General features: G+C 33.7%; 1 protein-coding gene across 1 annotated transcript; it reads left to right on the top strand.

Annotated features, from left to right (window-relative positions):
* Positions 1-647: 647 nt before the first annotated feature.
* Positions 648-27,917, top strand: LOC126969081 (odorant receptor 13a-like). Its single transcript, XM_050814385.1, has 8 exons — positions 648-660; positions 2,514-2,664; positions 4,599-4,852; positions 7,296-7,392; positions 8,843-8,942; positions 11,703-11,810; positions 25,861-26,025; positions 27,829-27,917. The coding sequence occupies exons 2-8, from the start codon at positions 2,540-2,542 to the stop codon at positions 27,877-27,879; spliced, it is 900 nt and encodes a 299-aa protein (XP_050670342.1). The 5' UTR covers positions 648-660; positions 2,514-2,539; the 3' UTR covers positions 27,880-27,917.

Here is a 27,917-nt window from a genome sequence, read left to right as displayed (position 1 = left end):
AGCGAATTTCCTGGATTGAAAGTCAATTCCGGCCTTTATAATAATTACCTATCATAACTGACAAAAAAAGATGTATGTGTTCCAAAACTTGTACTTATTCTTATTAAGAATGTTTGAAGCCCCATATGATACAAGAGTGGGGAGCACTACCACCACAGCGGCGACACTGTCTACCGTAAAGCAATAATAATCATTGATCCAAAATCTTAAATATATAGTATCAAAAGATTACGACAGTCAAAATAACAAATGTTGTGATTACATTTCGGTCTATAAAACTCTCATTATAATACCCAAATGCCCCACATAAGATATACACATACCCACACATACCCCACACACACACACACACACACACACACACAAGTAAACAGAATGTTATACGTACTCACTTTTTTTTCTTGTTTCAGTTTATCTTTAGGAAGCTATTTAAGAATTCTGTCTTGCCTAAATAATATAAAATCTCTGTTGGCCCATGTTTTGTTATACAAAACTTTAGCAAATAAGTTAGTTTATGTGCTGTAGATCAAATGAAATAAATAAAAAAAAATCTAAATATATAAAAATGAATTGCTGTTCGTTAGTTTCGCTAAAACTCGAAAATGTCGGGACCGACTTGGTTAATTTTGGTCTTGAACTATTTGTGGAAGTCCAGAGAAGGTTTAAAAGGTGAATAAATATGAAAATGCTCTTCCTTTGATGTATCCCCCGTCGTTCAAAAATAAAATTGAAAGAATAGTTTAAAATGAATAACTAATTAGAATTTTTATAACTTTCCTTCTCTCAGAAGGTAAAAAAGAAACGTAATTTTAGCTAACTATAGTTGGTGATTAGATTACTTACAGTTGTTAACTATCTATCACATTATTCTTATATAAATTCATAATATATGGCGATATCTTCATTAAATATAAAGTTAATAATGTTTTAAGAAATAAAGATTTTTATAAGTACTACTACGTGTTTAGTCATGAGTTTAAGTGGACGAAGTCGCGGATATCAACTAGTTAATAATAATAATTTTTTATTCAAGTCTAATAATATATGGTTATAATATAAAATTTTGTGCCTCACCCTTTCCGGTAGGATACCCTAAGTTTCAGAGGTTAGGTCACACATTAAAAATGGTTACATGTGATGTGTGTGTGTGATTTTTTTTTGAGTTTATGATAGTATGTCAAACTGTTTTTACGTACACAAGATAAAATATGTGTCAGTAATTGATGCGTATGTTTTTATTATGAGAACGTTTTCTGTGTCCTCGTATTTTAATACTACTAGCCATGATTTTAAAGATTATATTAAAAAAAAAATTAAAAATTAACTAAAAAATTTAAAAGTGTATATTTTGTTCATTTTACTTATACTTTTATTAATTTTAATAAAGTTGTTATATATGCCGAATTAAATTCATATTGTGCAAAGCCTGTTTTACTAATTGGGGTACGAAATTTGGTAATTTATTATTTAGGTAGGTGCAAAGAATGTAAAAAATGAATCGATTATTTTAATTTAATAATAGTTTAGATGATGGTGCATTAGCACCCTTCAACCCGAAACAAAATAATTAAAAATAGTGAAAGTACTCGTCTAAAGGGCTTAAACATCTTACGTATCAAAGTCACGAGCGAAATATTATAAGTGTATAGGAAGTCTTCACGCAAAATTATCATGTCTAATAAGTCTTGTCCAGTTAAAATTTGATTGTCTTTTCCAGGTATATCATTTTCTGATTCCAGTCCATTGTATTTATTGTACAGTTGGACGGTGAAAGTGTTCTTGCTGCTATTGGTGTTAAGCGAGATTTGGTATTTCTTTAGCGCACCATGGAACATGGATACATTCATTGAGAGTGTTAATACCATCATTATACAACTGTGCGCCGGATATAAGTACAAATCTAGAGTAAGAATTGTTTAATTAATTGATTACGACACAACAACGACAACCATTGACAAGCATTCAAGGCCTTCTACACGATCGTGTCCTTAGCGACTACGCACACTTATTCAGCTCCATTCGCGTTTCGCTGAACGATTTTGGTCACACTTATACAGCTCAGCTTCTATAAGCCGCGTACGGCGTCTTAAGAATCAGAATAATAACTATAAGGGACTACGCGCACTTATTCAGCTTACTATACAAAACAACAATTTTGTATTGTCCATTCTGAACTCGACTTAGCTGAGTAGTAGGCATCATAAGTTTGTCTGTTCCTAATTAAATATTAAATAGGACTTTGTGTAACTTATTGAAAGTCAAAACCTGTCTACCACACATTAGAAAATATACGCCTCATATTACTTTGGTAATAAACTAAAGTAATATGCATGTGCATGACAGCCACGTCACTTTGTTTTAGTATGCGTGTGTTGATGAAAATAGAGTCTAGTAAAGAAACAGTTCACCGCTATTTTTTTTGTCGTGTTCACAGCTGTCATAGTCCTTCTAGACTTAAAAATTATCCAATTGTATAATTAATTTATATTTTTTATCACAGCTCGATAACAAAGATATATTCAAGACTTTAGCAGCTGCCATGGAGTCTTCTAACTTTGATTTATCAACGGACGAAAGGAAAAACTTACTTGAACTATGGCGGAAGAGGAACGAGGCATGTCTGAAACTTTTGGTTGCTTTGGGAACGTGTACTATCATAGCTTGGTAAATAGTCATTAGAGATAAGTTTTTTTTAATGAAAAAAAAGGGACGAGACGAGCCGGTTGTTCAGCTAATGGTAATTGATACGCCCTGCCCATTACAATGCAGTGAAGCTCAGGATTCTTGAAAAACCTAAAAATTCTGACCGGCACTAAAATTGCGCTCGTCACCTTTGGACGTTTAGACCGAAATACAGGCACAGTTTATGATAGAGATTTAATTAAAGTCAATTTAAGTATTCGAAAGGCATCAATTTTGAGAAAATTAATGCCTTGCATCATATTATATAATATCTGTACCTTGAGCGCGTTGCTACGCCACTAACGTACGAACGTAGAACGAACCTTCAGCTTCAGCAGCCTTTCAGCAAGGTGTTGTGCATGAGCCCACGAAGGTTCGTGGGCTCATGCACAACACCTTGCTGAAAATCAGACAAACATTCATTCTTAAAATATAATATATACTTAGTTGCTTGTCTCCATTTATAAGTAAACACATGTGCAACCGGCAAACGTTGTTTTCTATAAATTAAGTACCCCGCGCCCGCTCATTGTATGAATTGTCATATCTAATGAAATTTCATTGACTGAGTTATTTGTATTGCAAATATATAGGTTCCGGATTAGTAATCACAACCATTCCAAAGTAAAACTTTCTCTAAAACACGCTGTACCTTATGGTATAAGAATTATTCCGATCGGTTCAGTAGTTTTCACAGTATAGGCATACATTTAATGGCTGCATAAAGGCTGAAGAGGAGGGCAAACGAGCGTAACCTGTTGTTAAGTGATCACCGCCGCCCACATTCTCTTGCAACACCAGTAGAATGACTGAAGCGTTGCCGGGCTGTCGTATCGTTCTTATAATATATATCTATATCCATTAGTTTTATGTCGAGTCACCAGTCAGTCGATTTCACCAATGACACTTCAAGCTGAGTTCAATAAAACTTTGTTTTACGTAAATGAGATCAAATGCCGGTCTTGTACTCAATTAAAAACAAAGCAATTTCACCAATACCTTTTGATATCCATTAGTTTTATGTCGAGTCACCAGTCAGTCGATTTCACCAATGACGCTTCACACTGAGTTCAATAAAACTTTGTTTTACGTAAACGAGATCAAATGCCGGTCTTGATCTCAATTAAACACAAAACAATTTCACCAATACCTATTTAGCGTGTTGACGTTAGCTGAGTTTACATGTCATAAAGAATAGAATGTATCAAATACCTCTAAAAACTATCATCGATAAGTAGGAACAAAATTGTTATTATGTGACAGTGACAGTTCTTAAACCCGATCAAATATGTTGAATGCCCAAAATTCGGCGGTCAGCATTTAAAATTATTGCGGCACATCGCGTTCAACTTCAATGGTGAAGTCGGGGCTAATTCTATTTAATTCTTCGTCGGATTACTCTTGACAGAGCAGTCGTTCCTACGCCACTTATCCCCGGCTGTTGCTTCTCTGGCACATGTGTTGTGGGGAGTGTTGGTTAGGGCTTTGATCTGGTCTGTCCAGCGCATAGGGGAACGTCCTCTTGACCTAATGGCGTTGACCCTTCCCTGAACAACAAGTCTCTCTATGGCATGCTCACCACGTCACGTGATATGTCCGAAGTATCTGAGGATACGCAATCTGACTATTAATGAAAACCTTTCTTTCACCTTGAGTTCTTCAAGTATCGAGACGTTTGTGCAGCGTTGTGTCCATGATACTCGTAGCATTCCTCTCCAACACCACTATTTCTAGTGCGTCAATCCCTTGTCTCTCTCGTTTTTTGACTGTCCATGTTTCGGCACCATATAGTAATATGGGAAACACTACAGATCTCACTGGACTATAGTTGCTTTGGTGATATTCCTGTACCGCTATATCCTCATCAACTTCTACATTGCAATTCTATTTAATTAACCGAAGAAATTTAATTTCAGGTATATATACCCCCTACTGGATGATTTGGATTACAATCTAATGGTTCCAATGCGTATTCCGTACGACTACAAAACGGAAGCATTGTACCCGGCCACATATGTCGGAGTTATCATCGTATTCTCTTATATATCGTACTTCGTGATGGTCAATGACCTCATAATTCAGGCGCATATTATGCATTTGCTCTGCCAATTTGCTGTTCTGAATGATTCCTGCGTTCATATACTAAGAGACTGCAAGGCCAATTTTAAACGTAAGTACTTTTTACACATTTCGAACCGTTAGGCTGGGTTGCAACAACTAACTTTAGCAATAACAAGCTTGTTAAAGTACCAGTTAAGCAAAAAATTAGTACCATTTGAAATTTTTTAGATGACGTCATAACTTTAACTGTTAACCGTAACTGTCCAGTCTTCGCCAGTTAAAGCTATTGTTAATGTTAAATAGCTAAATACCGACGTGCCAAAAGTTTCAAATAGTTTTTTGGTATTACTTTACTTTGATTAATTTACTTGATATTGCACTTTTCAACTTTAACTATGCCAAGGAATACGAATGCAACACATTACGCAGTCTATGTTACTGTTAACGTTAAATTTGACTGAAACCTTAAGCATAGCAGCAAATATGTTGCAACCCAGCCGTAATCATAAACTGAATTATCGCAAAATTACAATTTTGTGGGAAGTCGCAACTAAAGTTGTTTTTTAAAATTTTAAAACTTTAGTTTGACATTTTTAGATTGATTATTTCAAATAATCATAAAAAACTAAATATATGGTTTTGATCAAATACAAAAATAGATATGTGTAGCTTAGTTAATAAGGTATTAGAATGAGGTAGATTTTTTTTTTGTAGAAAATATATATTTAAATGCACCAAAAAGAAATATTAAAAAAAGGTTTTTACTTATTTCACTTTTTAATAAATTATGGAATCAAGTAGGTTTTATGAAAACGGAATATTTGAACACCGCAGATTTGATATTTTTTTTTTATTTTATTAGAAAAGTGATTGTAATTTTATCAGCATTTGGAATAAATGCAGTTTATGAATAAAGGTGTGATTGATTTAAGTAATTTCTTCGATTAACGCGAGTGTAACGCATTTAAATAAAATACATTTAAAATATTAAAACGCGTGTAAAAGTTACTGTATTTTCACATTATGTTTTTGCGTGAAAGAAACATTTTTATTAATTAATAAAGTGAAACTTTTATTACATCGTCAACAATTTTTTCGCCCATCTATCGTATGTCGCATTAGTCGCAGGTAGGGGTGATCTTCAAGTGTTATTAATTTCGCTAGTTAAAATGGTAATTAAAAATAACCGTACTGTTAACTATAACCAACAGCAAGCATTGGCAACGTAAGAATAAGACTTAAGGGTATGTCTAACAAGATTTTTCACCATAAAAGTTTTCTAAAAAGTAGTGCCTAGTTTGAGTGTTTACTCAATCCTCTTCGCCTTAAGTCAGTTTGGCCGCGGGTTTTAAAGGCCAGTTTCAAGGTTCGAACCCCACAAAGGATTTTTTTTACATTATAATTTTATTATATGAATATGTACAGCCTAATAAATGTTTTTTTTTCTATCCTTATATGTTATTATGTGAAAAAAAGTTTCACTTGCATCACATCGTGGTTTCATCAAACCACACAGTTGCTTTTTTTTATTAAAGCCGATGTTTTGTGACCTTTTCAGAACACGTTTTCAGAAGGACGAGGTTTTCTGTTAACCGCAGTCCACACGCCTTTTAATCCTTTAAGAAATATTTTACTTACATTTATTTTAGTTCAATCAAAATCGATTATAGTTTAAGTAGCTTTGATTTTTAAATAAAATGTAGTTTTCCACTAAGACTACCATCAGCTCAAAAATAGAGCACGGCAATATTACAACCCGGCCCACATTCTAGCGCAAGTCCGGCCAAATATGGAGTTAGTTGCTGTCATTTCTGGTCTGGCACACCCCAGTATCAGCTCGATGAATTTGACCGCGTGCAACGCAGAGCAGCTCGAATTGGCGGGGATCCAGTGCTTTGTAAACGGCTAGATCACAGGAGTTGCGTAGAGACGTCGCTTCATTGTGTGTCTTCTAACGAATTTATGAAGGGAAGTGTTCCGAAGAGCTGTTTGACCTGATTAATGACACCGAACTCCACGACACGCCACAACTTCATATTATCCCCACCATCTGGATTTGTAGCGTTCCTCCACAGTGCAGATTGCAAAGAACTTTCTTTCATGTACACAAACTATGGAATAAGTTTCTTTGTGCGGTGTTTCCTCGACGATAAACACACCTAAAAAATCGCATTCACTTTTCTAAAAGGACGCCAATGCTCCTGTGATTCCTCTGGTGTTGCAGAAGAATGTGATGGCAGGTATCACTTAACAAACACAAAAGATTTTTTTTATATATGATGTAGATAATAGCATGTGTGTGTAATTCAAACCATTTTTTTTATGGAATAGGAGGACAAACGAGCGTACGGGTCTCACAATCTCTTGCAACACCAGAGGAATGTACGCGCTTTATTTGAAGGTACCCATGTCGTATCGTCCCGGAAACACCGCACAAGGAAGTTCATTCCACAGCTTTGTAGTACGTGGAAGAAAGCTCCTTGAAAACCGCACTGTGGAGGACAGCCACACATCCAGATGGTGGGGATGATATCCTAACTTTTAACTTTCAGATGAAAATGAAGACAAATTATATGCGAACAGACAGTTTCAAGAAACGTATATAAACCGGTTGGGTGATTTGGTCAATCAACACATATTTATACTAAAGTAAGAATAATTGTTATTTAACAACGACGGCTTGTTATTGTGGGGAAATGCTGCGGATGTTTAGAGTATTATTATGCTTCAAAAGTTAGTTAGAGCAATTTATAAAACGCGACCAAAGGACTTGCTTTTAAACATGCAAGTTCATAAACATTCCGTCACAATACATTTCATCATCATCAACACCCAGAAGACGTCCACTGCTGGACAAAGGCCTCTCCTAAAGATTTCCACGATGATCGTTCCTGCGCTGACCTCTTCCAACGTATTCCGTTCGAGGACTTTTCTGCCCCACCGGCCACCTGTACGCCGAACTATGTGCCCTGCCCACTGCCACTTCAGTTTTGCAATAATTTGCGCTATGTTGGTGACTTTGGTTCTCCTACGGATCTCCTCATTTCTGGATTCGATCTCGCAGGGAAACTCCGAGCATTGCCCTCTCCATTGACATACAAATTGCGAGTGTAAGACGTAGCTTCTCACGCACACTAAAGTGATAAACCTGGCCTGTTTTCATCAGTTCTAATCAGGTCAAATCAACAAGAGGCTCTATCTAGACGTATAAATTATGTAATTACAAAATTTTGCTTTACGGTTCCAAAAAAAAACTGTTTTTATATAAATAAGGGACGAGACGAGCAGGACGTTCAGCTGATGGTAATAATACGCTCTGGCCGTTATAATGCAGTGCTGCTAAGGATTCTTGAAAAACCCAAAAATTCTGAGAGCACTACAATTACCCTCGTCACCTTGAGACATAAGATGTTAAGTCTCATTTGCACAGTAATTTCCCTAGCTACGGTGCCCTTCAGACCGAAACACAATAATATTTACACATTACTGCTTCACGACAGAAATAGGCGCCGAATAAATATAACAAAGAGCTTGATAATGAACTTGACTAAAATAATTCACGGCTGCGTGACCCAAATCTAACAGAAAGCGCACATTCCTCGCGTTAATATTATACAATCGGCGAATACAGTTTCCTTGTATTCAGAATTTAATAATTATTCATGAAACTAGGAACGTGTCGAAATTACACGGGAATATGAAACAGTGTTGCGCAATTTACAGTTCATTCGGGCGTGGATTTGTGAACGTAAAATTTGCACTGTTTGTGGTTTCAATTCACATTCAAATTTTCAATTTTTATTCAATTTAGAATATGAATTCACTTATTGAAAGTCTTAAACTACTACTAACTACACATTGTAAAATAAATTTCCACAGAGAAAAACTAGAAACTCAGCAGGCTTCCCCCTTTTTTAAATTAAATTCCCCCTTCTGATCATCTTTTGGTGGCCACGGAGCACCTGTTTCCTCATCTCATGTGTCTGATACGGTGAGTGAGTCGCCGGTTTGAGTGGGCTCTGGCGATCAGCCGGGCAAAAAATTATTCCATAATACATATTTTGATAAGGAATAAGTTATAACTGTACTTTATTTTCAGAAACACCTTGCAGCTAAGAGAGATATTGAGTGCTCCGATGTTAGCCCAGCTGGCTGTCAGTACAACGCTTATTTGCTCCATTGGTTATCAAGTAGCCATGGTAAATATACCGAATGGACTTGAGCGCGAAAAGTTTTAATTTACATGAATACAGAGGAAAATATTGCATTGATATATTGGCATTTTCACTATTTAATTATGATATGTCGAGCATAAGCTCATGGATTTATTTTTATGGAATAGGAGGACAAACGAGCGTACGGGTCACCTGGTGTTAAGTGATCACCGCCGCCCACATTCTCTTGCAACACCAGAGGAATCACAAGAGCGTTGCCGGCCTATAAGGAAGGTGTACGCGCTTTTTTTGAAGGTACCCATGTCGTATCGTCCCGGAAACACCGCACATGGAAGGTCATTCCACAGCTTTGTAGTACGAGGAAGAAAGCTCCTTGAAAACCACTCTGTGGAGGACCGCCACACATCCAGATGGTGGGGATGATATCCTAACTTGTGGCATGTCGTGCGAAGGTGGAATTCGGCGGCAGGAATCAGGTTAAACAGCTCTTCGGAACACTCCCCGTGATAAATGCGGTAGAAGACACACAATGAAGGCTCTACGCAACGCCAAGAGATCCAGTCGTTCACAGAGCACATATATTATTCAATCTGTTGGAAATATTAACAATGAGAACATAACAATATATCTGTTTATTTGTCATCACAAAAGATCTTTAGCTAATGCAATAGATACATAAGTAAAAATTTTTAACGGCTGGTATTTGTGAAAAGATGCTGACTGAAGTAGATTGATTATGTATTACAAATCACCAGGATCGCAATATTGGATTTCAGGATCAGAATTTATAAAAAAATTACACAAGTGTACTACAGCTAGAAAAGCAGTATATAGTATAGTGACTACCTAATGGTTTCCTCAGTCATACTGTAGATATAGTCATATATAGATCGAGCCCAACTTGCAATAAATCAGTCCAATTGAACAATCAGCTCATTAAGTATGATATTAAAGTGCTTGTGACCGTTCGCTCCTTGAATTAAGTACTATATAAAACAAAGTGCCGGGAAATAATATTGCCATGACCTATTTTATCCGATGGCCACCTTGACACATATCAAGGATTTATCGCCGCTCATAACAGTTACAAATTATTGTAATGCTTATAAAGCAATGTAATATATCTCACTGTCTATTGTCGATATTTAAAATGTTCATTCCGATACGAGGCCTTGCAAATGGGAACCGCACGATGATTTTTTTTAAATATACGATACGATTATACGTCCTATGACGCCACAAATGGGCCATCAATTAATTATGTCACACGAATTTCATCATTTTTTTACCCCTCCCCCGTCCTTGTCACAGCTGGTCACAATTGTGAGACCCTCCTCCCCTACCTAGTGAGATGTCTCATATTTCGTAATTGAATGTTAGAAATTTATGAAATTGAAACAGCAGTGTTCCGAAATTATTTTTAATTTCATTTAAATAAAATGATGATAAATCTAACAAATGCATGAAAAGTAACGAAACTAAAAAATATTTGTATTATATTTGCATTTAGTTTAAATTTAGTGTTGTAATACTTAGATATAAAATATTATCCTGTACACTCGTTTGTCCTCTTCTTCCAAAAAAAACTTAGATTACGGCCTGTTTCCATGTCAACGCAGGGGGACTACTTTCGTGAGACATTATTTACTTATTTTGTAATATGGCTTTACTCACGTTTTATCGGTATGCTCTGCAACCACTTCAGCAGTGCCCTAAACTCCGACACGTCACAATATATTAGGTTCGAGGTGAAAGTATTAGCTCGCGATAAAAACTTTGTGTCTCGCAAGCGTGTTAGAAGCCATAGAAATCGACCGTCGACCTAATTTTAATAGAGACAAGGGTTGGGCTCTGCCACCAACTTGGAAACCAGTGCTACTAAACGCATCTCGCGATAAGACCCATAGTGCCGATGATCATGTAGTGGAAATTGTGAGTATATTTTGTGCACCCGTGGACACCAATAGTGACAAGGTAGGTAAGGTAAGTGATGACGTGCGCCCCCCGCACTGTCCCAAGTCCGCAGTAAGAGATGGGATGTTATTGTGAACCCAATACACTCATGCTTATAATAGTTTAATCGATACATATAAAGACCTCACCTTACCGAGTTGACGACCTCATAATTCTCTTTTGAGTGCCTCTTCAGTCATGAAGGCTAGCCGTTGGCTTTTTGAATCCGTCTGTATCATCGGAAAGGTGGAACAGTTTCTCGACCACGTAATCCTGGTCCACTCCATTATGTTCTGTTGCTAGGATTTTGTTTGTTCACAACTTTACCATTGTTTTTAAGAACCAGGTGTACAGTATTCGAGTATATAATTAAAAACAGCGGTGAAGGAATGCAGCCCTGTGGAACCCCGTGACAGTGTCCACAATAACAGTTCTTACTCTAGCTACTTGCTTCTCGTACAGATTATGGATAGTTTGAATACCTTTGCTGCCTAGACCAAAATTGAATAATTGGCCGATAATTTGCTGCCACCTAAACCGACCCAATGCTTTATCGAAATCTATGCCTAGATGTTAGTAAGCCTGAATTCTAAGCTAAGGGCCCGCAGGTTTGTATCGAAATATGTTTAAATATTCGTATGATGAATATGAGTGCTACTTTCTATGGATGTTTAAATACCAATGTATTTATGTGTATATATTGTATTAAATATACGATAGACTGGAACCCGTAGGTACAGGCTATGCCTACAATCAGTTTTTATTTAAATCAGGTCAACGTACTCGAATATTTCAAATGAACACAGCAGTTTTTTATTTATTTATTTTCAGTTGGTTGGGAACAACGTAACTAAGTGGCTTATGAGTTTCCTGTTCTTGGGATATAATATGTTTGTGTTATTCATAATGTGTCGTTGGTGCGAAGAGCTTACAATTCAGGTTAGTGTTATACATAACAACGTCGCTTTAAGAAAATATTTCTTCTCATTCAGCATATTTGAGAGAAAATAGTTTGTCTAACAAATGTTTAACAGGCGGTTAGTATCAACAAGTGTTGTAGAAGGAATTGATGTATGAATAGGATAACTACATTTATGAAATCAAGCGAAAATGCTATTATCTCCAGTATTTAAGCTTATTATAATGTTAATAAAATAATCACATCAATAGCGCTCGACACACTGAGGCTAGAAAACTGGTCAATGCGAGATGGCAGAAAACAATTTTGTACAACTTAAAAAACAAAATTTGCATGGTGGCCATTTTAGAATCCAAGATCTTCGGCTTTTACTATAGCGGAGAACGTGATACACTCTCTGTTAAATTTCCCAGAGACCCAGCACACTGACAGACGGAACAAGCAGTGGGCTCTTAGTAGTAGTTTATAGAGGCGAAAGTAGTAGGGATTCGCCGGTTCTGGCTCACAGTAGTAGGGATTCGCCGGTTCTGGCTCCTCGATTCTGGCTCACTTGCTCGTGATGCCTACTAAAAAAAAAAAAAAAGAAGTTTGGTGTCAAACTGGTGGTTTTCATGTATTTCCGAGCGATTGCGCTGATCCGTTTTTCGATATCTCTTATAGTTTCAAAGTTAGCATTTTAAATTAAACAGATCCATAATCATTAATAATCACTGGTCATTTAGCTAATGATTGGTGAGCGACTCAATGTCTAAATTTCCATGAACGTGATACAGGTAATTTACTAATTACCTCTATCACATTCGTTACTACGATTAAAAAGACAGTTTCTGTATTTATTATTTATTTTTAAAACATGATTTAAATAAAGTATATAATAAAACATCATTGCAGATTGTATCATTTTCAAAATGTTTGATGAAATCATTCAAACTCTTCTTATTAAACTTAAAGTATAGATACATTATGCAGTACTCGCCACACACTGCGGTATATTCATTCTGTACTCTTGCAGTATTGTAGTTATACATTCTGCAATTCCTTTGTAAAAACATCAGCTGGAATCCCTGAGGTGGACGACCATATGAATCGAAGTATTGTCCAATACCCTGCTCATCAATATGTATTGCAACCCAGTGAGTGCCTGGCTTATTATCACTATCTAAATTGCTGACAATATAACAGGGCGTTACAACATATATCGGCAATCGGTTTGCCGCGTAAACATTATTTTTAATACTGGGATCGATTTTGTTCAAATAATTCTGTATCTCGATTGTATTCATATTAGTTGAGAACAGGGTCTTGTCAGTTGCGAGGATTGAATAGTTATGTGGATCATAATAACATAAGCACTCAATAAATAAGGCTTTAATGTATCTTATTCATGTATTTAAAACTTATATGGTTACAATAAAACAAAATATCATTACAAGCGATTCAAATATAAATCTATGAACATTTGATGAAATTATATTTTCATCAATTTTATTATAATATAAAAGCTGATTGAAAACGAACTTTGTACCTACATACTTACGTAGTCATTAGTACAATCTGGAAATGTTGACTCCATTAAACTATCAATAATTGAACTTATCATTTAAGTGCCATTATGTTTCACCATAATAAAACAAAATATCATTTTATATACATATTTTTATTATATAAATTTATAAGGTAATCTAGTATTTAATCAACATAAAAAATACACAAGGATACAAACGATTCAAACATTAATTATTATATTCTAACTGCTGTAATCTACAGAAATATTACGATTTTTATCAATTTCAATAACATTATCGAATTCCGCATAAACAATACAGTTAATTGTTTGTGTAAGAGCTGATTCAAAACGAACTTCTAATCTTACACTACCATGTTTTATAAGATTCCAATGACTTGAAGAATTTGCTGATAAATCGGGTGTTAAGTCGAAGGCTAGTAAGCAAAACCCTTTGGCATATTGCTCTCTTGATACTCCATTGCCTTCATTTAGGAAATGTATACCTGTTCCTGAGAATAACGTATGATAGACCGTAGTAAAAATATTACTGTCAAACGATGGCTGTAATGCTTTTGAAGGTATCTGTTGTCCATCTATGTATAAACAAAATGTATTAATATCATAATTTTCGAAATTGAATGGGTTTTTTGTGAGACTACCATTAAAGGATGCATTATTCACAAAACCGACTATACACCTTTTGGGTATTTGACCAAGGAATATGTTATCAAGGGTTTTCCCCTGAATGCCTGATGGTATAGTTAAAACTTTGACTTCTGCTCGCGTGATTGGATATTTTGCTGTGGTAGATGATAAAACTTTTTGATGTGCAAGTAGCACAGTTGGGTTGATTCGTGCTCTTCGAATAATAAGAGTTGCATCTGTAATAGACACTTTAAATTTATGGTCAGTTGATGAAGCCATGAGATTGAAATTTTCTCTAGAACGAACTAACTTTACGCACATGTCAACGCCATTAATCAAAAATTTTTCTTGGTTGAATAAATCTCCATGTAAATGTCCTATCATTTCTATTTCTTTGCTTTCACTAGCCAATTCTTGTCTTTTAATAAATCCTTTATTTTGTTCATCAGTTGCATCCATTTTTCCAGCTGTATCTTCATACCATAGACCACAAGTGAGATGAGATTCTTTTGCAGCAGGTGCATAATTCAATAGAGTTTCAATATAAGCTCGATATGCATATGTATTATTCGGTGGCGATACAAGTTTTTGATTTAAATATACATCAAGTTGACTGAAAAGTGTATGTAACCAATTATTAACTGGGGCCACAACTGTCGGTACTGTCAGTTTTGTATAATCTTGATTCAAAACTTTAGCTTTTATATGGAGTAAAGTATGGGATAAATCCACATAGTCATCACCTGCCCCAGGTACTTGAAATTCTATTGGCCCATCATCAGCAAGTGATGAAATGGGCTTATAATGAATCCATAGTCCACTTTCAATGCTAGTTTGAGTTGATGGTAATGCAAATAAATCCAATTCGGACTTAATGCATTCACAAGACTGACTATGTAAAAATGACATATTTAATCAGTAAATATATCTTTGATTTGTTTTTGATTCAATTTTAATTTCTTAATAGCTTTCGCTTTCGCAGTCAATGATGGAATGATCGCAGAACGACGTTTTCGTTTTGTTATATACCCAGATCCAAACATGTTGATATTATCTATTTTAGCATCAGCTTTTCGTTTCAAATTTGAGCTGACTTCTTTTAGACGAGTTTTTATTGAATCTTCCATGGGGCGTGCATTAACCATATCTGATAATATACCTACACCGGTACTTAATGCTTCTTTACCAATAGTTCGAACACCACTAGACAGTAGTGGTAAAATAGATCTAAACAGCCCCCCAAGAAAACTTCCGATTCCATGACCTCTTTGATACGGTGCTCCTTTATAAATAACTCCGATACCCGATCCGGCCTGGTGAGTATAATAGTGTTCATATGGACATGAAATATTATCACGTTTGTCGTACATTATAATTTTTGAAAGTGGAGTTTAATGCACACTGTTCCAAATTGGAATGGTATCTTTTGACCGGTGCTTGTTCTTATATCTATTTCAATTGTATTAAATTCTCTACGCATCACAGGTAGGTAATGGGGAGGAGAGAAAACGTGCATTTTGTACGCTCCATATATGTATTTTGAGGGATCCAATGGTATTATTCGTAAAAGGGGTGTCATAACATCTCCAACGATTTGAGGCTCCACTATGTCACAATAAACAAATAATTGAGAGGGTAAACCCAAATGCAAATTAGCTGGACACTTTCCAAAATTTTTTTCAACGAGATTCCTGTTTGGTTCGAACCCTAGTTGAAGACATAATTTAGGTGATAGAGTTACAGATTTTATGGATTCATCCGTTATCGTAGCAACTACAATCCTTGAAACCTCATCGCACTTAAATTTAATTTTTTCTCGAGTGTTATTCAGTGCTATCAAAATATGATTTATGTTATCGTAATTTGTGGCTGGAATATGTGTCTTGTAATAAACATATGACGGTTTACTTTCATTGGGTACTTGCATCAACTTTGTTATATAAATAATGTTTTCATGTTCTTGAACGGTGAACATAGTGCATGGGTACTGAAATTCTACTACTCCAACCCTCCATTCACCTTCTAGTATTGTTGGTTTTGGCAGTTTCGTAGAAAATAATGTTGTTGTATTATCAGGAAAATAATCCATAGAACTATTGCTTAGTAAAGTTAAATAAAAACTATCTTTATTCATATTTTTTTCAAAGTAGAAGCTAATATCCAGCTATTAAATTTATTTGGATAACCTCTCCACTTCACCAACAATTCTTTTCTGTTACCGGTATATCGAGAGCGTATTATTTTATCTATTTTGTATTTAGTAGTGGGGTCGAATATGATTTTTTGTAACTCTTTTTCATAAAAAGTACCAACTATCTCTTCGCCTTCTAAATCCTTTAAAGTAAATACTACAAACGGAGATCGGTGTATTATGGTAGATACGATGAATATTTCGTCACTCCAATTTGATTCATATCCTTTTTGGAAAATATGTTTATGTTTTGTTATTCTAACATAATCTCCAACGTGAATTCTTGGATTCACCATACTAATTGATGTTTTTATCTTACTTTCTCTATCATATAAATTTTGCCATACACTCATTATATTTGTATTATTAACATCACATGGACACATTTTTATACTAGAATGAAAACTATGATTATATGAATGCACTAGATCTTGTAAAACATCAATGTATTTATGAGTATTTTTGTGTGTAAAATAGCGCCACATTTTCGTTTTAAGAGTTCTCTGAAATCTTTCGACAATACTTGCTTTAATATCTGGATTATTGGTTGTATAATAATTTATGTTTTTTAATTTAAAATATTTTTGTACATATTTGGAAACAAATTCAGTTCCTTTGTCAGACTGTATATGTGTAGGTGTAGTATTAGCTTCAGCAAAAATACTTTCAAAGCATTCCTTAACTGTTTCAGAGTTTTTCTTTTTCATTTCTCGAACATACGCATATTTACTAAAGACATCAATAACACAAAGTATGTATTTGAAACCATCATTATATTCAGAATAAGATCTCATATCACTTAAATCGGCCTGCCATAACTCATTAATATTAGACAAAATATATCTGTTACGAGAAAATTTTCTTTGAACAGGTTTATGTAATGTATATGTTTCTTGTGATTGTAACCACTTTAAGACACTATTTCTGTCCATTTTACCCTTCATTGCTTTTGACAATTTATCAATAGTGCTGTAGCCAGCAGGATGTGATGCATCATAATAAATTTTATTTATTTCTAATATGGGGTCCATTTTTCCCAGTCCAATCTTTTTTTTAGTTTCCCTGTGTACTTATTACTTGTTGGTGTAGAAAATTCTTCGTCAGGTACTGATTTAGATTCAACCTCTTTTAATTGCAAATGGTTTATAAAATCCACTCGCTTTGGGTTCCCGATATAAGTGAGTGGTACTTTTATTTCCTTTAAAGTTGTTGCGAATTTTTCCCAACCTATAGGTTCACTTTTCTGAAGAGCTCTCAAGGTATCACTCACCAAGTCCACAATATTACTCCCAGGTATTTTTTCATTATCTATAATCACGGTACCAGATTCATCCCAGCTTATTTTATTTTTATTCAAGGAAATCAAATTTAGTAAAAGTTCACCTTTTTTAGCATATGTTTTCGGTATTAGTTTCAGTATTTCAGAGCTCGTGTATATTTCCCCAATATTTTTGTTAACCTCCACTGATGTTTGAGAAGGAACTACATTTATTTTATTCACATCATGATTTATATAATCAGTATCGATTTCATTATGACCTTGATTAAAACCAATATATGAATCATTATCATTTATAAGTGGTATGTGGTATGGTTGTCGATCCTCTTTGACGAAGTTTAGATATCTTTGAAGGGTTTGCAAATATAAAATACATTTCTTTCGATCTTCTATGTCACTGCTTAAGATATTTTGCATATCAGTATCTAATCGAGATCTTGGCGTATCATTTTCTTTGTGTTGTTTTAACTTCTCCAATAATGATGGTTCAATAAGTAACATTTTTTTAGCATTGTCCATTTTCTTAAATAAATGAATTAATCAACCCACTTAGAATAGAACCCAATATTATCGGTAGAAATGAACCTCCTTTTTGTACAATTATATTTTTTCTAATTTTATTCGTACCTTTTCTTACCAATTTTCGAAGAATATTTTTATATTTCTTTAATTTAGATTTTTCTTTCTCGGCCAATTCAACGTTACCCCGCAGTACGTTATGAATACATTCACAAATGTAATTTATTTCTGTTTTGTTACATGATTTTAATAAAGCTTTTTGATATTTTGGCTTCAGTTTATGTAGAGCAATTAACAAATCTTTATGCGTCTTTAAACGTCTATGCATCATTTATAAATGATCGAAATTTCTTGATTCTTACCATATTTAAACCCTTTTGTGGGTACATAAACAGTGCAATATCCATCGGATGGAAATATCTTTGTCTTAACGCGACACAATTCATTTGTTTCTTGTTTCAAATCAATCATTAAATAACCATGAGCTTCATTGGTAGCATCTCTGTAAGAATCTTCCAAATATTTCGGATTTTCAGGGAATACTTGACGAGATAAGTATCGAATTTGGGTTTTATCTCGAGGATTTTTGAAATATATTATATAACTTGAGTTGAGTGATATATCTCTTTGTCCTTTACCTTGATGAAACAAATTTTGAGATAAATAAAACACACTTAAGTTTCTATGATGACTTCCTTTCGTGAATATATCAACAATACGACCATCTGATTCCCTCATCAGGTCATCAATTATTACAAGTTGAGGATTTTTTCCGTCAAACATAGATAAATCAGGTAAACCTTGAAGATAATTAATGTGGTTGAGATTATATAAAGGCTGCATTTCATCAAAGCACCAGGTGATTTGAGTAAAATTTGCATCACAGATATCATTCAAAAATTTTATAAAATTATTTACGAAAACTGATTTTCCACATCCACTTGGACCAGCAACTATTGCAGTGAATGGATGATTGAAATGATGCATTATCTACTACGTCTATGTGTGTTAAGGTTTAGTATAGTAATGAAACAATCTGTTATTAAACCACCATTTATTTAAACAGAAAAATCTATAATTGAAACAATATACAGTACATCATGTTTTACTCCGCAACTTATACATCTAAATACAATAATCTCTCATTTGGTTTTTTAAAACTATAATAATTTATTCTTAAAATTTAATATAATATTTATTCTATTTTATGATGACCCCATGCTAAGGTATCAATATTATTTGGTAAAATGTACCGTTTGGTATCATTAAATGACAGACTAGATTTATTTATTCTTTGAGTAAAAATATTATGCTTTATTGACTTAAATCTAAGCATTGAACAATATTCGTTCTTATTTTCAAATAAGCAAGTCTTATAATTTTCCATTTTCATATTCTTAGTAACACTTTTATTAACCCCCTTAGCTTTAGCTGTGAATTTTCCCTCAACATCTAATGCATACATTTTAGATCTAAGTCCTACAAATTCATTAAATATGTTACCATTGTTTTCATCTTTAAAGTAGCCTAACTTCTTTTTATTGAGTTTTGGATAGCCAAATATATTTTTTTCTGTATAGTCAGAGGTATCGAAACGCAAATGTAAATCAGGTTTTATATCTCTGTAAAAATCATCTGTAAAAATTTGATATATTAAACTATCAGTATCTGTGTACAATAATTTTAATTTGTTTTGAAACTTTTTAAACATATAGTTATAGTGAAAGTCGTACATTAGAGTTTTAGAAATATCCAATATACAAAATCCCAAATAAATAGGTTTATTATGGAACAATTTCGTCTTTCGTAATTGAACTGCAACCAAATTTTCATTAAAAATAGATAAACTATGGAATTCTGGCTTAGCAATTAAATCTTGTGCGCCTAGAATTTTACCCTGATTTTCCCAATGACTCAATAATTTTACATTTACTCTTTTTTCGATATTTTCCATTGTTTTTCCAAACACTGAGTTATTCATTAATTTATAAAAATCTTTTTCGAAATCAGATGTGGCTAGTTTACGCATGCTTGTATTTAAATCTATATAATATTGTAACCATGCGCATTGTTTGAATTTTAAAATTCTATGAATTTTTTGTAATTTTAAACCCATTGTCAGACATTGCTTTAAATTTCTGTAGTGAATCACATATTTAATTTTATTACGAAGGTTTGGAACTAATTTTATGTCTTTTGTATTACCAATACATATATTCTCGGGACATAAGGGTAGGTCAGAATGTAAATCATGCAGTTCAATAGGATATTCTAGATCTACTTCCAAAATAAAACCATATTCATAATCATCAGGGACATCAAAATTAGTTGTGACATCTACCCACTCAAAACCTCCTGTAGGAAGGAATTGAGACATGGCCCATCCGTAAAGGTTATTAGCATCAAGATAAGTTAAAAATGAGTTTGGTGTGTCTTTATCATATTCTCGCATATATTTGTTATTAGCTTTGGCATAACGATTGCTACATTGAGATACACCTCCTCGAATGCCCGATCTAATAAAAGCTATTTGTTCAAAGTCTTGAAGTAATTCTAATTTAATTTTTGTACATTTTAACATAGCATCCCAACTTAACCCAGGTGCTGTATAATAATGAGCTGGATCTAGACCATATGTTTGCAAACATAAGGCTCGGAAATTTTCAAACACATCTGTTAAAAGTAAAACATCGGTTTTAAGATATAAATCAGAATAATCTGACATATTTTGACAATGAAAGTGTTGCCAAACATCCTTGGCATGTTCATAATCTTCATCGGAAATATGTGTGTCGGTTAATGTATTGTAAAATTTATCGCGACTAGGGAGTGCTGAAAGTTTTAAGGAATCATGTGATGACATAAATTCATATGGATAAATTCCTTTTTTTCTAAGACGTAAAAAATCATTATTATTTGGAAAATTATATTTTAATGTTTGAAATTGTTCTTCCTTCAAATTTTGAACAAGTTTGTCTAAACTACAAGGTAAAAATTTAAACGAATCAACGAATCTCAATTGAATTTTATGATTATTTAATTTTATCGTTTTTGTGAAAGAAATGTACTTTTCTTTCGTTTGTGGAATAATATCAATTTCCCCTTCAATAGAATTTAATGCATGAACAATAAAATGAGAGTCATATTGACTAAGATTGTGTAAAAAAACTGGAATGTGATAGGGGATTCTAAACTTTGTCTTACATACTTCGTGTGCAACTCCTCTAAAATTTCCTGTATGCGAGTCAAAGTATAATGCACATTCACCATTTAAATTAGATTGACATATAAAGCAGTCTTTACATTGTGAAATAATTTCATTATCATTGGAAGTCAAAGGTTTTGGACTTATGACAAAATAATTTTTTGTGCAAATCACTTCTAAGTCTTTATACAACTGATTCATAAAAACATGAGTACAATGAGGACCACTATATGTTTCATATTTTGATAAACTATCATCATATGAACATTTAATATAGTACCCAAAACTATAAACTTCGTGTTTGTGAACATTAGTTGTATAAGGTTTTGATGGATCGTTAAAGCATGTCTGAATTGGATTAAGGAAAGCTTCAAAATCCGCGTATATAACAAAGGGTATTTGTAACATCTTATTAAATTTATCAAATTTTAAGACATTGTTTGAAATTGGTTGTTCAAACCAATCTTTTAAAGTTTTTTCTGTATTAGGCAATTCCACTTTAATATGACAACAATCATTCAATTGATGAGCTGATAACTTATCATTTGTTGAGAAGTGTAAAAGACAACCGTCACAGATGTAGATTGCATGTTCATGGTTTGAAATTTGACCACTTACTAAACGCGATAGGTTTTTAATGTAGCAAAAATGATTAATTGTTCCGTGCGAAATAAATAATAAATTGATATGAACAATTTTCCGTGATTTTGTTAAATACAATGGACCAACTAATTCATGTACTTTCTTTTTACAATTGTATTCAAGACCAAAAACATTTACACTTAAATTATTTAACCTTTCTACTTTCTGTATATCTGTCATTTTAACAGGAAACGTAACTCCGTCAAAATTTAATTTATTTGAATATTTACTGTAAGATGAAACTCTCTGAGAGTTCTTAGTAACTGGATATAATGCAGAAAGCAAAGCCCATTTAAAGCATAAATCATCCGAGTTTTGTACATTTATAACACTTTTTTTTTAATTTGATTTCTTTAGGTAATTCAATATATGATTTTCCACGTAATGGATTGAATTTGTTTATATTCATGTCTAATGCATTTATTTTATTAAGACTCCAACCACTATCTTTTTTCTCAAATGTGCTAATTTTAGTCATCAACATATCACATAAGGACGAAAAGAAAAAATTTAAATCCTCACCCTGCATTACAGTATAACTACATGTTTGAAATTCAAATTCATTAGAAATATTCTTTGTTTCTTGAACAAAATTAGCGTGCAGAATAAAATTAACTTTAAAAATTGTAAGCAATCGAACAGATTCCTCAAATAGTGAAATAATTTCATTTTTAATAGAATTCAAAAACATTTCTGGTGTTTCGAATGTTTGTAATTGGTTGGATTTACTCTTTATTTTATATGAGATAATTCTATTACCAAAAGCCGATTCGTGTACTGTGACATTTTTTAAAGTACTATGTAATTGCATTACGTTATTCTTATGGAGGTTACTTCTAAGATGATTTGCATAATATCTTTTCCGTATTAAGATTTGACATAAAGAACAGTTCACCATTTCATCGTTCACACTGGTGAGCCCCGATGATGTGGATGGTTCCCCTTGTCTTCCTCTCTTTGTACTTGTATCATTGTCTTCACTGCCTTGTAATACTGCACTTCTTCTCTTAAAACCTCCTCCACTTTGTAGAACAGGTTGACTACAACATAAGTGAATGATATTAGCCACATTTCATCAATAATATAATACTAAATAATTTACAAAGAAAATAACTCACTTGATCATTTTTTCAACCTCATTACATACAAAGCAGAGTTCCATATCGTTATGTTTAATTTTCCAAATGATGAGAATATAATAATATTATTTGTATAAGAGAATAAATAAACTAATAACTAAACTGAACTAATATTTATGTATTTCTTCATAGCTACCTACTTATTGTTAAAATTATATTTCTTATAATTTTCTGTTTCTAAAATTTTCTTCGTAACATTGTATAAAATCTTTTTTATGTCCTTATAACTTTCATTATTGTCGATTGTATAATATTTTAATCTATAATCAGCGTATTTCCATTGTTCTTGTGCAGGCGTGTTTTTTATTTTATTGAGATCATAGATTTCTATTTTAACCAAATGTGATGCATTTCTTCCGTCATCTGCATTAGTTGTAATGTAAATACTTCCATTCTCATGTGCTCTGGATATTGATGATGATATTTTCTTTTGTTTTGTTTTTTTCACTTCGAATAATGCATCTATATTTTCATTTGAGCTGGCCCTCTTCAAGGATTTAAGTTGAGGAACTTTTAATGAATCCTGACTATCTTCAGATAATGGATAGTAAAATGTTTTATATGTAGTTTCTTCCATTTTTGGGTTGAATGCATTCTACAACAACAATAAGACTGCTTTAGAATAGTATTATACATACATATCTTAATATAACAAATGATATTACTTTTTAATTTCAAAGTGAATAATAGATAAAACTTACCTCCATTGCAGCAAATCACTCAACAATTACACAACACACAAAATATATAATAATTTGACTGAATACGCCACTTCAATGATTATTTTTCTGAACAGTTCTAGCATTTTATACTAAAATATCGTAAAAGTAAATTTGTTTATGATTAGTACTGGTTTTTAAATATTGTGGTGAAACATAATGGCACTTAAATGATAAGTTCAATTATTGATAGTTTAATGGAGTCAACATTTCCAGATTGTACTAATGACTACGTAAGTATGTAGGTACAAAGTTCGTTTTCAATCAGCTTTTATATTATAATAAAATTGATGAAAATATAATTTCATCAAATGTTCATAGATTTATATTTGAATCGCTTGTAATGATATTTTGTTTTATTGTAACCATATAAGTTTTAAATACATGAATAAGATACATTAAAGCCTTATTTATTGAGTGCTTATGTTATTATGATCCACATAACTATTCAATCCTCGCAACTGACAAGACCCTGTTCTCAACTAATATGAATACAATCGAGATACAGAATTATTTGAACAAAATCGATCCCAGTATTAAAAATAATGTTTACGCGGCAAACCGATTGCCGATATATGTTGTAACGCCCTGTTATATTGTCAGCAATTTAGATAGTGATAATAAGCCAGGCACTCACTGGGTTGCAATACATATTGATGAGCAGGGTATTGGACAATACTTCGATTCATATGGTCGTCCACCTCAGGGATTCCAGCTGATGTTTTTACAAAGGAATTGCAGAATGTATAACTACAATACTGCAAGAGTACAGAATGAATATACCGCAGTGTGTGGCGAGTACTGCATAATGTATCTATACTTTAAGTTTAATAAGAAGAGTTTGAATGATTTCATCAAACATTTTGAAAATGATACAATCTGCAATGATGTTTTATTATATACTTTATTTAAATCATGTTTTAAAAATAAATAATAAATACAGAAACTGTCTTTTTAATCGTAGTAACGAATGTGATAGAGGTAATTAGTAAATTACCTGTATCACGTTCATGGAAATTTAGACATTGAGTCGCTCACCAATCATTAGCTAAATGACCAGTGATTATTAATGATTATGGATCTGTTTAATTTAAAATGCTAACTTTGAAACTATAAGAGATATCGAAAAACGGATCAGCGCAATCGCTCGGAAATACATGAAAACCACCAGTTTGACACCAAACTTCTTTTTTTTTTTTTTTAGTAGGCATCACGAGCAAGTGAGCCAGAATCGAGGAGCCAGAACCGGCGAATCCCTACTACTGTGAGCCAGAACCGGCGAATCCCTACTACTGGCGAAACACGCGTCGATTTGTTTAAAAACAAATATTGGCGGAATTAACACTAAAGAAAACTTAAATCATTTGTATAATTATGGATTTCCGCAAAGTAACGCCTCCTTCAATAAATTTTCTTATTGGTTTCTATTGAATTTGCTTATACTATGTACATATTTAAATAGCATGACTAAATTTTTCTACTGCATTAATCGCGGGGAGTTTTTTTAAAGAGCTTTTTGAATAATGTTTCCAATTTTCTTCGACTTTCGAATGAATTTCCTTAAGCGGATGGGATGATCCTTATGTTTCCAGGACTATGAAACATAGATATCTTAAAATAATCACTGCGCCCACTGTAAAGACCCGTAACGCCTGCTCATTCTTCTGGTGTTTCAAGAGAGTTTTACGACGGTGATCACTTAAATATCATCAGGTGTCCTGAACGCTCCTTTGATTTAGCTGATATATATTTCGACCAGTGCCTGGTTCCTTTGTAAAGAATGCCGGCTAGATTATGGGTACCACAACGGCGCCTATTTCTGCTGTGAAGCAGTAATGTGTACATTTTATGTCTCAAGGTGACGAGCGCAATTGTAGTGCCGCTCAGAATTTTTGGGTTATTCAAGAATACTGAGCGGCACTGCTTTGTCATTACAAAGCTGGCCATTAGCAGGGCGTATCAATTACCATCATCTGAACGTCCTGATCATCTAGTCCCTTATCGTCATAAAAAAATACCTAAACCCTTAGATTCAATTATCTAATGTTCCTTTAAAGTGAAACGAGAAAACAGTAAAAGCCAATAAAGTTTCACGAGAACTTTCGAATTTATTTTCTGCATTTAACTATTTACGTACTCGTTTAGATAACCGCTCTATATGTGAAAACTTTGGACGCACAAACTTTAAGACCGTTTTTCCGAAAGAAGTATTTACCGTTTTCAGAGTGAGAAAATTGGTGAAGCTATATATTTTTCTGGATGGGAACGAGGCATCGCTACAGTGCCAGGTGTTCGAATAAGGATTTTATTGATAATGGCCAGGGCTCAGAAACCATTGGTACTAAGTGCCGGAAGAATGTATGACTTATCACTAGCGGCCTATGCCAACGTAAGGTTTATTCAATTACACGCTTTTTATTAGCTTCTCCTGTATGTATGTTTGTTTGTAACTGACTCTTTTGGGCGTGATTTTGACCCACTTTAAACGGCTAGATTTCGTTCAAATTTCGTAGATCTATCGTGGACCGACGATTAATTTGATAAAATTATCCATTTTTCAATTTGCATAATAAGATTTTTGTTAATTTATATAATTTTCATCTATATACTTATAAGACAGGGATTGATGTTAATTCTATATTTCAAAATAAATTTTCTATTTTTTAGTTCGGTTTTCTATAAAAAGCGTGTTTTTTTTGTTCTTAACAACTATTAATTAGTTTCTATTGTAAAGCCGTTTCTAAGATAGAAAGGGATACCTAAAAAGCAACAGAAATTGTAAAAGTCACTGTAGTGATGTATTGTATGTTAATACAATGCAATCAATACTAGTTTTTCTTAAATATTCGATTGTTATTCTATTCTGTATCATACCACGAACCGCCCCAATTGCATTGAACTGCGTCCGTCGGAAGAACAGCTTATTTATATGACTGAAAATTATAATAATTATAAATATTGACACACTTTTACACAAATTATCTTGGCTCAAACTAGGCATAGCCTGTACTAAGGGTACAAGACAACGACATATTTAATACAATATACTTACATAAAAATTCATAAATACATATAAACACTCGTAAACAAACATCCATATTCTTCATATAACAGTTTGCACCTACCAGGATTCGAACCCGGGACGATCAGTGATGTATTAGTTATAATTAGCCAGTGAACCAAAAATGAAATAAGCATCATTCGGAATTGTCACATATTTAAAAATTCAAAAACCACAGAAGAATATTAAACTAAATCGCTCCCTCCATATATCCAAACCTTTTCAGAATTCATTTCTCAATCTTTGTCACAACATCTTCTTTCAGACCACAGCGCGCTCGGTTTACTGCATTCGGAATTCTATCCATTCTACTTAGTGATCGCATCTCAACTGCGTTAATTAATAATGCCGCCGAATTCCACCTTCACACGACACGCCACAAGTTAGGATATCATCCCCACCATCTGGATGTGTGGCGGTCCTCCACAATGCGGTTTTCAAGGAGCTTTCTACCATACTACAAAGCTGTGGAATGAACTTCCTTGTGCGGTGTTTCCGGGACGATACGACATGGGTACCTTCAAAAAAAGCGCGTATACCTTCCTTAAAGGCCGGCAACGCTCCTGTGATTCCTCTGGTGTTGCAAGAGAATGTGGGCGGCGGTGATCACTTAACAACAGGTACGCTCGTTTGTCCTCCTATTCCATAAAAAAAAATCTGTGTTTATACTTCTTCTGCCATTCCCATATACATATATAAATGGTATAAATACTAATTAATGAGTATAATTAAACCATTATATGATATTTAAGTTTAAATATAGTTTCAGTGATAAATTGATTGAATGATGAAATGATTGCGAAACTGAAGTGGCAGTAGGCAGGGCACATAGTACAACGGATAAATAACCGTTGGGGCAGAAAAGTCCTCGAATGGCGACCACGTACCGGAAGACTCAGTGTTGTTGGGCAAGATGGACCGACGATCTGGTCAAGATCGCTGGAAAACTTTGGACGAGGGCAGCGCAGGACCGATTGTCGTGGAGATCTTTGGGGCCTTTGTAGGCCTTTGTCCAGCAGTGGACGTCTTCCGGATGATGATAGTTTCAGTGATAGCGTTAAAGTAGTTTTACGCGTATAGATTACACGCACACCTTTTTTTTTTAATTTTAACATAGATTTTTTTTTACAGATTGTAAAAACATCGTACAGCGCACTCACAATGCTTCTTCGTCTCCGTTGAAATTCAAGATTTTCGCAAATATATTTTCTTGTACTGTA

This window comes from Leptidea sinapis, chromosome 1, assembly GCF_905404315.1.
Source record: "Leptidea sinapis chromosome 1, ilLepSina1.1, whole genome shotgun sequence".
Taxonomy (NCBI): domain Eukaryota; kingdom Metazoa; phylum Arthropoda; class Insecta; order Lepidoptera; family Pieridae; genus Leptidea; species Leptidea sinapis.
The sequence above is the reverse complement of the archived record's forward strand: the minus strand, read 5'-3'. Positions and strand labels throughout refer to the sequence as shown.

Bases quoted from the DNA above. Each gene is read 5' to 3' on its own strand.
- LOC126969081 (XM_050814385.1), top strand. From the start codon at position 2,540: ATGGAGTCTTCTAACTTTGATTTATCAACGGACGAAAGGAAAAACTTA. The intron at 2,665-4,598 runs GTAAATAGTCAT...ATTTAATTTCAG, and splicing joins ACGTGTACTATCATAGCTTG to GTATATATACCCCCTACTGG. The intron at 8,943-11,702 runs GTAAATATACCG...ATTTATTTTCAG, and splicing joins TTGGTTATCAAGTAGCCATG to TTGGTTGGGAACAACGTAAC.